Raw genomic sequence first — 12,500 nt, 5'->3', positions numbered from 1 at the left:
CTGGTTAGTACCTCCACCATGATGTCGTAGTGGAAGTCCACCAAATCCTGGGTCGCCATAAATACCAGCGCTTTCGAGGCTTTCTTGCGCTGTTCGGCCGCGATTAGCCCGCTGAGCGTCACGAGCCTGAGCTTCGGTGGAATGACCAGGTAGCGTTGCTTGACCGTGTCCGGTATCGTCACGCACTCGTCTACGTTGAGCAGATGCTCACTGAACACCATCGGCCCACCGTTCACCCCTAGCTGGTTGGATTGGCGGTTACGAATCGCTTCACTCGTTTCCACGTACACCGGATCGTGCAGCGTTAGACCGGCCAGCTCCTTGACGGAAGCGGTGAGCGTGGCCGACAGCAACACCGTTTGCAGCCCTGCGCCATCCGTCCCGAGCTCGCTCTGACCGTTCTGGATCGCACCAACGATCTCCTTCACGTCCTTCTCATAGCCAAGCTCCAGCAGCCGGTCGGCCTCATCCAGTACCAACCAACGGACACCGGTCAGCTTGAGTGAAGCCGTATTGCGAATGTGATCGCAGAACCGTCCCGGCGTGCCAATTAGGATATTCAGCCCCGCCCGTAATCGAGCCTTCTCGGCTTTACGCTTCTCGCCGCCGCACAGATAACTGGCCACGAGCCACGTGTATGGCTTGAGCAGTTTTACCAGCAGCTCGTACGTCTGAAGGGCCAGCTCACGGGTTGGCACTATTACCACCGCCCGGATGCCATCGGTGCGGCTCGTTTTGGGGCGCACCGAGTGGAGTGCCTCGATCATGGGCACCGCGTACGCCAACGTTTTGCCCGAGCCCGTCTGCGCTCGTATGAGCGCATCGCGCCCCTCGAGCAACCGTGGGATCGCCATGCTCTGCACCACCGTCAGGTGCGTGTAGTGCAACAGATCGGCAATGTTCTTCCTCGAGTGTGCGTGTATAGCGAGCGAATCGATCGTTTGCTCGCTAAATACCTGCTCCTTCAGTGGCTGCACCGCTGGCAGCTCCACCTTGGGCATATCCGTCTTTAGGCGATCAAACATGTTCGGTTTCCGGGTTGGGCGCAGCCCAGCACCACCATCGTTGGTAAACTGGAACGATGCCCTGGTCGGCGCAGGTTGCTTCGGTTCGGTACTGCCCGTTGCCTTCGTCTCCTTCCTGGACACCTTCTTCGGAGGCTGTGTGTTCCCGGTACTCGGTTTATCTTCCTCGTTTGCCTTTATACGACTGCTCTTGGTAGTTTCTGTACCACTGGCTGCTTTCTGCAGCGCGGGTTTACTGTTAATTGCACCAGTAGCGTATGTGGATTTTACTCCCTCTCCCGTTGTCCGCCCGTCTGGCTTCACTGCGGGACGTTTCCTGGCCACTACTGCCTTCACGGGCAGGGCCTTTTTAAAGCTCATCGAGAATCCACCACCATCGCCTCCACTAGCCGGTACATCGTGCGCACTGTGAAGTCGGCTCTAGAAGAACAGAGTAACGACGGAACGAAACCACATGGGTCAGCTCAAACGTGATGGATACGGGGTGTTCTATAGGTTCATTCCGGTACCGCACTCGGTAACACGGCGGTGATTTTAAGGTTGATCGGCCCGGCTACGCCCGGCGGTTGACACGAAGAGGATCCACTTACCGTTTCCACTTTCTTCGGCGGTTCGTCCACGATAAAGTTGCTTAGCATTAAATCCATGATTAGATCCTGCCACTGCGGCCACTGGCGGGTATAAGACCGGAAATTCAACCAAACCAAACTGAACACAATTTACCCCCGCCCGCACGAGGACACCAAATATAAACAACGCCACGTGCACTTCCGAATTGGAGCTGTTCCGGTTCCGATGGTTTCCGCAGATTCCCCGGTCTCTGTGCCTGCCTTCTGGCGCTCGCTGCAGGTGATTGTGAGTGGGTTGATTGGCTACCGGAGCGTTGCAAAAAGGAATTAGAACCCCTTTTTCGCGGTTTCTATTCGTGAAACATCGCGTGCTGCGGCTGGGAGCGGTTCTGCAAGTGTCTTGCACCTTTCTGGCTTACCATTCCAACGGGAACCACGACCAGAGGGCAGTTTGTTGGTCTAGTGCATGGAATAGAGCAGAAATGTGTAGAATTTCGCCCTTTTTACAGCGATTTTACGCGGAAAGAGTGATTTTACCGGCGGTTTGAAAAGGTACACAAAAACTTCACCCATGCAGCAAACCGTGCAGCATAAATTTCACTCCGTTTGGTTTATACTGGTCCGGTTCCGCACTCCAGCAGCCTTTAAACGATGATTTTCAGCTGTTTTTTCCCAAGTTTTCCCATGATTTTGGTTAGAAATTGGATCCTTTACATGTATGAATTCGTTTTCAAACTCTGGTAAAACTCCGGTCCGGTCGGTCCGGTCAAACTCCAAGCGACCTAGCAGCTAGCGTTTCGATACTGATGAACCGTTAAGCACGTGATGCAGGATGAGTATGGTTTTGCCTACATTTATGAACTTGTTGCTGTTAAAAACACTGCAGGAACTTAATGAAACCGTAATCGTGTGCCTCGCGATGATTTTATCCGATTGCACCCTCCTTTTTTATATCTCCTCTCCCACAGAAAACAAAACACGAACCGAACACGTGCAAGGACAATAATTTAATCATTAAACACACATACAACACCGTACGAACAGCAAAAGAAAACAAAGAGTTCCCGCTCGGACACACACACACACACACACACACACACACACGGATCCGAAGGGTGCAAATCCACTCGCCCCTCCGCTCCATCCACACGCAAGCACGGTCACAAAAGTCAATCCTTGAATTCCTAATCAGAGACCCGGGGAAATCGGGCATGCGGTCCCCTTATCCTGCTTCCCAACAAAAAACAGAAAACCGTATCAAAGTGCCACTTTACACAACCATATAATGTGGAACCGTAAAGCTGACCCTTCGCCGGTGCGCACACCCAGTAGCCCCGGGTGTAACGAGCGCCGGGGGGGCAGAAGCGAATTGTGGTGCGTCCTTTCGGCGGAACGCACCGCAAATCTCCTCGGTAAACACAGTAAACCAGATTGATGTCTTCATCCACACCACACCACGACACTATAGGCACTCCTGTCCCGGTGAGCCCTAGCCAGGACTACCGGGCGGCTCAGGGGGGGGGGGGGGGGGGCAAGGTGGTTATGATGATCCTTTTTTTATGGGTGACCTATCCTTTTAGAAACGCCCCCAGCTCTCCGGAAACCGGAGAGGTTGACGTGTTCACTCCACCTCCGGCACCGTAAAGGACAAAGTTTCATACAATGTTCCGCCTCATATCGTCGCTGATAAAGGCTGGCATTTGGCCTTTTCTTCTGCTGCTGCTGCTGCTGAACGCGGTGCTCATACGAAAAGTGGCAGTCTGTAGAAATGGTTTCAATGATGAAAATGTCTCGAGACAGCTGCCGCAGCACGCCAGTGGGTATGCCCGATCTGGAGTCTCAACTAATGTACGAAAGCCATAAAACGCCAACGCAAGTAGAGGTTGCCTCGGTGGATGTCCTAGTTGTGTGTCTTGCCGCCGCCGCCACCGCCGCCGCCGCCGATTCCGCTGCGAAACCGGAAAGCGCATGTCAATTTAGCCAATTTCCGGTGTGGAAATTTGTTTACCGGAATGTGTCCTTTCGCCCATTCAATCGGTCCCATCGGTACGGCACGCACGCACGCACGCTCGCTCGCCACCACCGAAGGCCATTTCTTCATTCTGTCCAAAAAGATTTCCGCCCACCGGAAGCAGAGCATCGCATCGGCATTGGCCCGCTCCTGCTCGGATGCTGCTGCTGCTGCTGTTGCTGCTGCCCACCCTCGCATTCGCAAACGACCGACATCCGACGGAGTTCCGAACTGTCACACCGGAAGGCGCACGCGATGTCCGCGTCTGTATCGGTGTACACCCGGTATCCGGTACCGCACCGCGATTCGGGAGCCAGCCTCGCCTCGAGTCGGAGAATGGAGCGTAAAAAATCCGACCACCGATTGTTAGCCACCCATGTCTCAAACTGCCTCCCCTTCCGCCTGCATACAAAGCAAAATGTAAATGGTATCGATTTGCTTTCGCAGAACTGTCGGGCCTTGGGCCGCCAGCCAGACCGACCAATCAGCCAGCCAATTTCCTGGGAAATTTCGCTGTGCCAACCGAGCAAGTCCCGAGATCTCCTTGCACCGCGCGCGTACCGGATGCGCCGACCGCTTTTCTCCGAAACGTCCCGGAACACGGGCCCGGTGCCGGACTTTTTATGGCTTTCGTTTACGCGGGGGGACACACACAAACGCCGGCGGCGGCGCTCCATGGCTGACGGACAAAATGCAAATCGGCAGTTTGTTCGGTCGATCGACGATTTTCCGCTCCCGTTTGAGTTTTCCTTCTTCTTTTCCATGGAATCACCCCCACCGCCCCCCGCCCCCGCCCCCGGCCCGCACGGAAAGTGGGTGGAAAGTGGCACCGATTATGCGTCCACCGTCCATGTCGACAAACCCACCCACGTGCCCGCATGGCGTCATCCTGGTCGCCGCACTATCCTCGCGGGCCACCTCGTGGCCCCTCGTGGCGAAACTGGATAGCTCCGGGTGTCCCGCATTCCTTCGCAACCGTTCGCGCGCTTCGGCTGATTAGTGGCCATGTTTGAATTATTCCCTTTTTTTCTTCTCCGTCGACGTCGACATTCGTACGCCCGTACTACCGGGAAATGCCATCAACGACAAAAAATAAACCAGAACAGCCAGAGACGCCACCGCAAGTACCGCACCGGCACCGTTTTCGGCGAATCGGATGGATGGATTCGTATGGTTTCCGGCTTTTCCGGTTCTCCTGGACTGCTGCTGATCCACGCCACGAGGACTGCGGCACCGCTGCGGCTACCCCCCCGGCCTGGTGTGCTAGCGATCGACCGATCACTTAATACTATTAATGATTCCGCTAAGTAAACTTCCAAATTACTTTGTCCAGTGGGAATGCTTTAACGGCATTAGACCTTCGGTCTACCACCTGCCCCGGGGGGGGGGGGGGGGGGGGTTTCCGCGGTCGATTCTTGCCTCCTTTCTTGACCGAATACGGCTGGAAAGAGAGGAGGCGGGGGGGGGGACTAATGGGATTAGCTTTCTTTTAACACCAAAGTGCCCGGCCCCTCCCCCCCGGCCGGCGGTCCGTGGATCCCAAACCGAGCTCGAAACAGTCGCCACTGCGCACCAAATTGTGCACGGGCCACGGAGCCTCGTTGGGGGGGGAAGCCAGCAGCAGGGTCAGCGTTCCGTCCTTCACGCCTTGGCGTCTGGCCACGACACAGCACGAGCTGCTGAACGAAGCCGGTGGCAAAGTGACCCGAAAAGTGTTTCCGTTTTGACGCGAGGGCAAGCCAGACCAGAAAGGACTTAAGACATCTAACAGCGAGCGTGGATCGTCGCTCTGACGTCCTCTCTCTCCCTCTCTCGCTCTCTCTTTCTCTATCCCCAGGTCAGGACAATGCAGCACCGCCAGCACCACAACAATCGAACTGTCAATTTACGCATTACGGTACTCCCGGTCCATTAGGAGGCATTTATAGCTGGCCAGGATCCGCTACGCCGTGACGCACCGGACGCATAATGGTCCCGGGCCGCAAAAACGAACAGCGGAAGAAGAAGCCCGAAGCCGGAAGCGACGAGCGACTGTAACTAATGCGCATAATTTATGGGCTGCAACCAAAACAAGCAGCAGCAATCCAACTGCTGTGTCGCCCGCGCGCCCGTTGGTCGATGGCAACCGGTTTCCTTTTTTGGGCCGGAGTCTGGCACACCCTGGGGTGACCACCGCGGTGGTAAACCTTTTCGCGCGCGCGCATCGTCTCCACACGGCCACGGCGGAATCGTGGCCGGAGTCTGGACCGGAAAACTGTTAAATCCCGTCAACGCTGAGCACCGAATCCCCCCCTCCGCCGCCAGGCGATTGGTTACCGCAGCACGGCGCATAAATCTGCACCACAGACAATGGTGACGACGGCGACGACGATGGCGATGGATCGATGTACGGGGATGGCGGTGGACGTGGCGGTGCATAAAACAAACATTTAAAATCATTTACGACATTTACTGCTTGGCTGCCGAATCCCGGAGCCGGAACGGATGGCGCCACCACCACTTCTCTGCCGGCTTCGATTTGTTCGGCTTTTCGATCCGGCTTGCGGTTTTGCGGCAGGAGTAGGTAGGGAGAAAGGAGGTAGCGAGGGTGGGAAATCGTTTGGCCGAAGTCAATAGAATAGGCGGCACAACAAAAGGATGCACAACGCGGTGGCACGTGAGCTCATCATCATCTATTTGCGCACGTTTATCGAGTTTGTCACACAACATACACGCGTGTGGTTCGCGGCTCATTGGGCACGGTCCTCCTCCTCCTCCTCCTCCTCTTTCCCCCCCCCCCCCTCCCTTCGATTGCTCCGCGTTTTGCGCAGTCCAACGGGAAAGCTGCTCGGGAAATGGGAAACAATATATAAACGCCACGCCGCGCGCCAATCGTGCTATTTACAACCACAATTAACAATCAAAATCCATCAGATGGACGTACACATCCGCTACCAGTAATTGCTGCACTGTGATGCAGCAATGCACCCCGTCCACAAAGCTCCAACCCATTGTGCGAAGCGCCCTAGAGAGTATAGATTTCACGGCAAAGAAGAAAACACCGATAAACACACAGACACAAACGCGCAGAATAAACACACAACGCTCCGTGGAGGGGGGGGCGGGGGGGTGAGGGCCCATCCCCCTGAAAAAGAAGGACACACACCCCGGCCTGATCGACGTCTATCGTCGACATAATAATCGCTTATTTGATTGCGGCGCGTGCCATCGTTTTATCAAAGATAGCCGAAGCGGGCGGGCGGACGGACGGGCGGACCCGGGGCTGCCACTCACTGAACACTCATCGCCCCCGCACCCTCCACGGTGGACAAATTCCATACACAGTCGGGCATCGCGCACGTAATGCGTGGAGGGAGCTAATAGGCCGAGTTCGCTATCGTAATAATGTGTGAGCGAGATTATTGGCCGCCTCGACCAGGCCACCATTGTTCGCCCGGTGATGGATCTCGGCGACGGTCAGCACACACACACACCGGGAATGGCTGCACGGATTAAAGGGGTAGGAGAGAGGTCAAATCGTGTCGGAAAATGGTCCATTTTAATGATGTTGTTGTGAAGAAACTATTAAACTTGTTCTTTCTATCTGAATGTCATACTAAACTGCAAACTACAAACTATTCGAAAAAGTTGTTTTTTTTTTCCTGTAGCCACGTGCCGGATTATTTGAAAAATTGAAATCAGCATTGTTTTTTTTTGTTAGATTATTAGTTTATCCTAACAGGCCTTTTGAGTTTCTGTTGATTTTACGCAGCTTTCGAATGTTGGCGGCAGCTTGAAGTTGATCAATGATTAAACCGGGTTCGTCGCTTAAACGGCCAAGTCTTTCGATTTGAACCGAAAACGGTTGCTTTTTACCGATTTATTTTAAGAAAAGTTACTATCTGTGCATGGTTTTGCAAATGCTATCATAAACTACATCTTTTCAAGTATATTTGATCGTGTTTTGGGGACGATTACCCAAAAAACCTTCATCCAAGGCATTAAATTTAGGAGTGCATGCATACCAGGTGCATAACCGTAAAACTGCTGTTTTTTGGTCGATGAAAACATTTTTTTTTAAATAGAAAACCAAAAGAGAAATTCTTCTATGTATTTTCTCTTGCTAGCTATACATTTTTCCTATCTTTTAGCGAATTTGTGGATGCCACTCCAAAAAAAATCCTTCATTTAGCGAGGCAAACCTCCCGTCATGACATTTTCTGATATCTTCAAACGAATCGAAGTGCTGCTCGGCCAGCGTGTGACCGATCGTCGAAAAGTGGTGATATTTGGAATGGTCCAGGTCCAGTTAATTAGCGGGGGAAGGTAGAACAGCCCAGTTTATTGCATTCAAAAAATTATGGACCATTTTTGATGAGTGCGCCCATGCGTTGTCGTGCAGGAATATTATCCTCTCATGTCTTTGCTAATAATTCGGCCTTGTTTCACGCAAAGCACGTCATATTTTGATTATTGGCTGGTGCACTAACAGTTTCACAAGACTACAACACCTCATAACAGACGACACTCGTCCGATCGCACCAAGTACACAGCATTGCCTTGCGTTCAAAGCGATTTGGTCTTGCGGTAGAAGATGATGGTTGGCTGGGATCTATTCTCAATTTTTTTTCGTTCTAGATGCTAAAAATGTATCCACTTTTCATCGAAAGGCACCACAAAAATCCGGAACGATTTTCTTTTTTGCCTAACAAGCAAGAATTCGCACGTGCCTTGGCGTCGCTCCATCAGCATATCGTTCAATTCATGGGGTTCCATTTTCCAGCTGTTTGAAAAAAGAAAAAAAGAAAAAATATATGTTGTTGTGTAGTATAAATTATGATGTGCACTGATTTATGTAAACAAGTGTCAAATGAACACAAAAAAACAGTACGAGATGTCGATGAAGCCTCATTTTGGTCTGTTAGCCCATCTACAAGCAAACAGCAGGTTATACACCTGGTTTGTTTAAAAGAATACCTCTTTCCTGTACCCATCGTATCGTAGCAGCGTGATGAGTCATCTGAAATGTGCAAATTAATAATTTGTTCAAAGATTATATGTTTATCCAGGTAGCCTCGTTGATTTTTTGTTTAATTTCCAATATTTCGATTTGTGGTAGATTTTTGAAATTGAAAAGATGATGCGATTTACGATTTTTTTAAAAGTTATTCAGTTTGTGGAAATACCTTTTTTTATTTCTACTCCTTCCGTCTTCTTCAATTCCTTCTTCTTCTTCCTCTTCTTCTTCTTTTACTATTACTCTTTCTGCTACTACCACTACTACTAATCCTCCTTTTTTGCCCTCATCCATCTTCGGTGAACTTTTATTTGGCCGCGGTCGCGACGCAAAAACAGATTCCAGTTCCATCCCTCACCCCAAAACCTCCTGCCAACCCTCTCCGATCGAAATCGATCAGAGCATTATGCATTGTGCCACTTACCGAGTTGCTTTTCTTGTCTTCTTTTATTGGGAGTTTCTTTTCGGGGAAAATTTTTAAAAGCCTGCATCGTACCCTTCACCGATTCATTCGCCACGCACCGCACTGGTCAAGAACCAGCATCTTTGGTAAGGTTTCCTTCACTGTTCCCTTTTTTATCTCCATTTCCAGCATTTCAACCCCACCGGGTGGGTGGGCAATTGATTCCCGATTAGCATTCCCCCGGGAACCCGGAGCCAGGAGGGACGAGCGACGCCAGTCCGTCGCGAGACATTCAAAACTATAAAAGATTCATCATAAATCAATCCTGGTCGTAACGTAAAAACGATACGAAAGAGTGTGGGTAGCTAGTGAGAGGATAGCTAGCTTTCTTTGGTACACACTAAGGGGGGGGGGGGGACCTTCGGTGCCCTTTGAACCACCAGGCCAGAGCACGCTAGCTAACCTGGCTGCGCGTGGGGAGCTGTGGGAGGAACACGCAAATGGGATCGAAGCGGAAATGGAGCGTAAACGGAAGCCGAAACTCCGGACCTCGGGGCGTGTATCTGTGTATGTGTAACAAGGGTTTAAAAGCCTTTAAAATGCGACTCACCGCTTCACCGCTGATCGATCTCGCTATTGTAGGTACTCGAAGGGGCAAATCTATCTCCGCACGGTTTGGCAAAAGAAAAATTAAAAACAAAAACAACAACAAGAATCCTGGAGAAAGGTAGCGCATCTAGAAGCAATAGGAAATCAAAAGCCAAAATGCCAATGTCACCCGCGTGTTTTTGCTTGCCCCCCGTTCCCGGGCATGTCGCCTACCATTTTCTGTTCCCCGTTACATTTGTTCCACTTCGAATTTTCGGACGCCGGATCGACTTTCTTGTTTTTCGATTAGATCGTGTACACTTTTCCGCCTTTTCTTTTCGCGTAGAGTAACAGAACAAGAAGCGAGAGAGAGATGGAGAGCGATAGAGAAAGAATAAGAGGAAAGTGGGGGGGGGGGGGGGTAGAATGGGAAAAGTAGCACTTTTCGTGTGTCCTTTTTTTTTTGCTAATCTTCTTTTCTTTTGCTTCTGTTGCTCCTCCTTCCACGTTGCCAGCGGTTTCCTTTCATCTCGCGCTTGTGTTTTGGGCGCCCGCTCGTGCCAGCACCACTGAAAAAAACGGGTCCTCAAAATTGGAGCACGCGAAGGAAGAGGAGGAGGAGAAGGTTAGCCAATTCGGCTTCCGTAAATCGATTTCCGCAATCGTAATCGTGTCCACGGGTTTTTCACGATTTCTTTTCCTCACCAGCCCATCCGTGCGTCCAGGCGGGTGTGTGGAAATGTTTTTTTCTCTTCTCTCTCTCTCTCTCTCTCTCTCTCTCTCTCTCTCTCTCTCTCTCTCTCTCTCTGTTGCGTTTGATTGTAACTTTTTGTTTACGTTCTGTGCGATTTACACAGACGACAATTTATCCTGGCCACGTTGCACCGGCCCTGCCTTGGCCAGCCTGCTTTTGGAGCGACCAACAACACAACGGACCGGAAGGACACTGGTGGAGGAGGAGAAGGGAGTTTGAAGGATTATGATAAAAAAAATACGATCAGCGCAAAAGGACCGAGAGTGGACGACCGTTGGTTGATTGCGGCGACAAGCGTGAGCACGTGCCGCCTCCCTCCCTGTCCAATATGGCAGGACCTATTCAAACACGTTGCCCTGCTATAGCTTGTCGACCCAAGGACATCCCGATCACGATGATGCAGATGATGATGATGATGATGTTTTAGATAAGGATCTACCATTTGCCATCCTTCCGCCCAACACGCTACGCCGGCTAGGGGTAGGGTTGCGCTTTTAAAACTCCCGATAGGCACCCTCCCCCCTTCCTTCTCCCTCCCTACACACACTCTCAAAGTAGCGTACCCTCTTTAAAAGATTATTTCCATTTGTTTTTCTCGTTTTTTTTAAACAGTTCTCTCTTTCATTTTCGCTCTTCGCATCTCTGTTTAGTATTTGATTTTTTTGATTATGCTGGCCACTTACTGCCACTGGAGGGTGCGGCGAGGTGAGCTGAAATAGAACGCCCATTTGGTACTGATTTGCGGTACGGATAGCAAAGCAAATTAATCGTAATGTAGTCCGAGCGATTGAGACGAAGCGATTAGGCAGCGAGCCGGCTAAAAACTACAAACACACACGAACACGTGGCACGCATAACGGTTCATAACGTGGAGTGAGCTTTACCGATCGGATTACTAACGGACGAGCGAGTGTCAGCTACACACCCCGGCCCAAAAAGGAGCAATCGGTCGAATATGTTTGTTTATTTTTTTTATTAATATTTCCAACGTTTTGGTGTCGTGTCGGTATGAACAATTTCTTAAACTGGTAAGAGATCGATATGTTTCAAATTACCTCTAACAATGCGGTTCGAGTTTTGCAAGGAGCCAACTAGTTCTGCCCACATACCACAATAATGCTCTTTTATTAAGGGGCCAAAAATAGGCCCGTTTTTGACGATTTTTTGTAACCATTCAATTTATTTTTTCAAAAAATTGGCATATTTATCTACAGCTTTTGGAGAATATTTGGAATTGTTTTGAGCAATTTTCATTGAAAAATTAAGCCGTGGCATCAAATTTTGTTAGGCGTGTCGTCGAAAAGGTACTTTTTACGGTACCCATCGTAGTGTCATGACGGGTCATCTGAAATATATAAATCAGTATTCGTTAGAAAGATTATTAGTTAATCTAGGTAGTCTTGTCAAGATTTTGTTGATATTCAAATTTTTCGATTTTTGGCAGTTCCAAAAGCGATGCTTTTTGCGATTCTGCCTAAAAAAACGAGCTTTACATACTTTACTTTACTTTACTTTACAAAAGTATCAACAATTTTTATGAAATCTCGACGGGACTACCTGGCAAAGAGTGTACAAATTATGTGTAAAAAATTTCAAATCGATCGGTCCCGTACTTTTTACGGTACGATGGGCACCGACTTTGAAAACGTGGGTTTTCGGAAACGCTCTTCAAAGTAGCGAGCTGCATTTTCAAAAATCTCTATCTTTGTCAGTTTTTCCTCGATTGACCCGAAACTTTTACACAATACTCTTGAAAGGATCAGCTTTCAGGGAAAAATGTTAAAAACCATCTGTCACAAAGCAAATTAAATACCGAAGCCCCCTTAAGTGGTCCATCATAAACTAAATGCACTGAAAATAACTGGGACTCTTACTGATACCGTACAACATAGAAAACATTACCTCTTCTATCATAAATATATTGGTACCGATTACCACTCAAGGACTCTCCTGTTAATAACAGCTGCGTCCAATAAGGAAGAGGGTTTAAACAAAGCAAATTCAAGCCTTATTTTTGCGCGGTTTTCTGCGACTGAATTTCGAAAACCGGAAATTCGCGTAGTTTCCGGGGTTCGAAAAGTGTATATGCTCGTCGCATAAAATCGAGCAGTGTTAGGCAAGTGCCGCATGAAACTCCACGCATCCGCTTCCAAT

At 49.9% G+C, this 12,500-nt stretch overlaps 3 protein-coding genes across 5 annotated transcripts in view; 1 reads left to right on the top strand and 2 right to left on the bottom strand.

The window, feature by feature from the left end:
* LOC126579762 (probable ATP-dependent RNA helicase CG8611) overlaps positions 1–2,141 on the bottom strand; it is a 16,558-nt gene extending 14,417 nt beyond the window's left edge. Inside the window, exons 1-2 of the mRNA XM_050243336.1 lie at positions 1,616–2,141; positions 1–1,445 (exon numbers count right to left, since the gene is read on the bottom strand). The exon at positions 1–1,445 is cut by the window's left edge and continues 408 nt beyond it. Of these exons, the coding sequence (XP_050099293.1) occupies positions 1–1,445; positions 1,616–1,672 (1,502 nt within the window). The 5' untranslated portion in view covers positions 1,673–2,141. The remainder of the gene's footprint in view (positions 1,446–1,615) is intronic.
* The window catches only part of LOC126579771 (cytochrome P450 4d8-like), a 431,039-nt gene that overhangs the window by 311,747 nt on the left and 106,792 nt on the right, over positions 1–12,500 (bottom strand). The window lies entirely within an intron of this gene.
* LOC126579788 (uncharacterized) overlaps positions 12,480–12,500 on the top strand; it is a 1,643-nt gene continuing 1,622 nt past the window's right edge. The window contains exon 1 of the mRNA XM_050243386.1: positions 12,480–12,500. This exon is cut by the window's right edge and continues 209 nt beyond it. The gene's annotated coding sequence lies outside the window, so the exon portion shown is untranslated.

This window comes from Anopheles aquasalis, chromosome Y (genome assembly GCF_943734665.1).
Source record: "Anopheles aquasalis chromosome Y, idAnoAquaMG_Q_19, whole genome shotgun sequence".
NCBI lineage: Eukaryota > Metazoa > Arthropoda > Insecta > Diptera > Culicidae > Anopheles > Anopheles aquasalis.
Note: the sequence above shows the minus strand (reverse complement) of the source record. Positions and strands in the feature narration are given on the sequence as shown.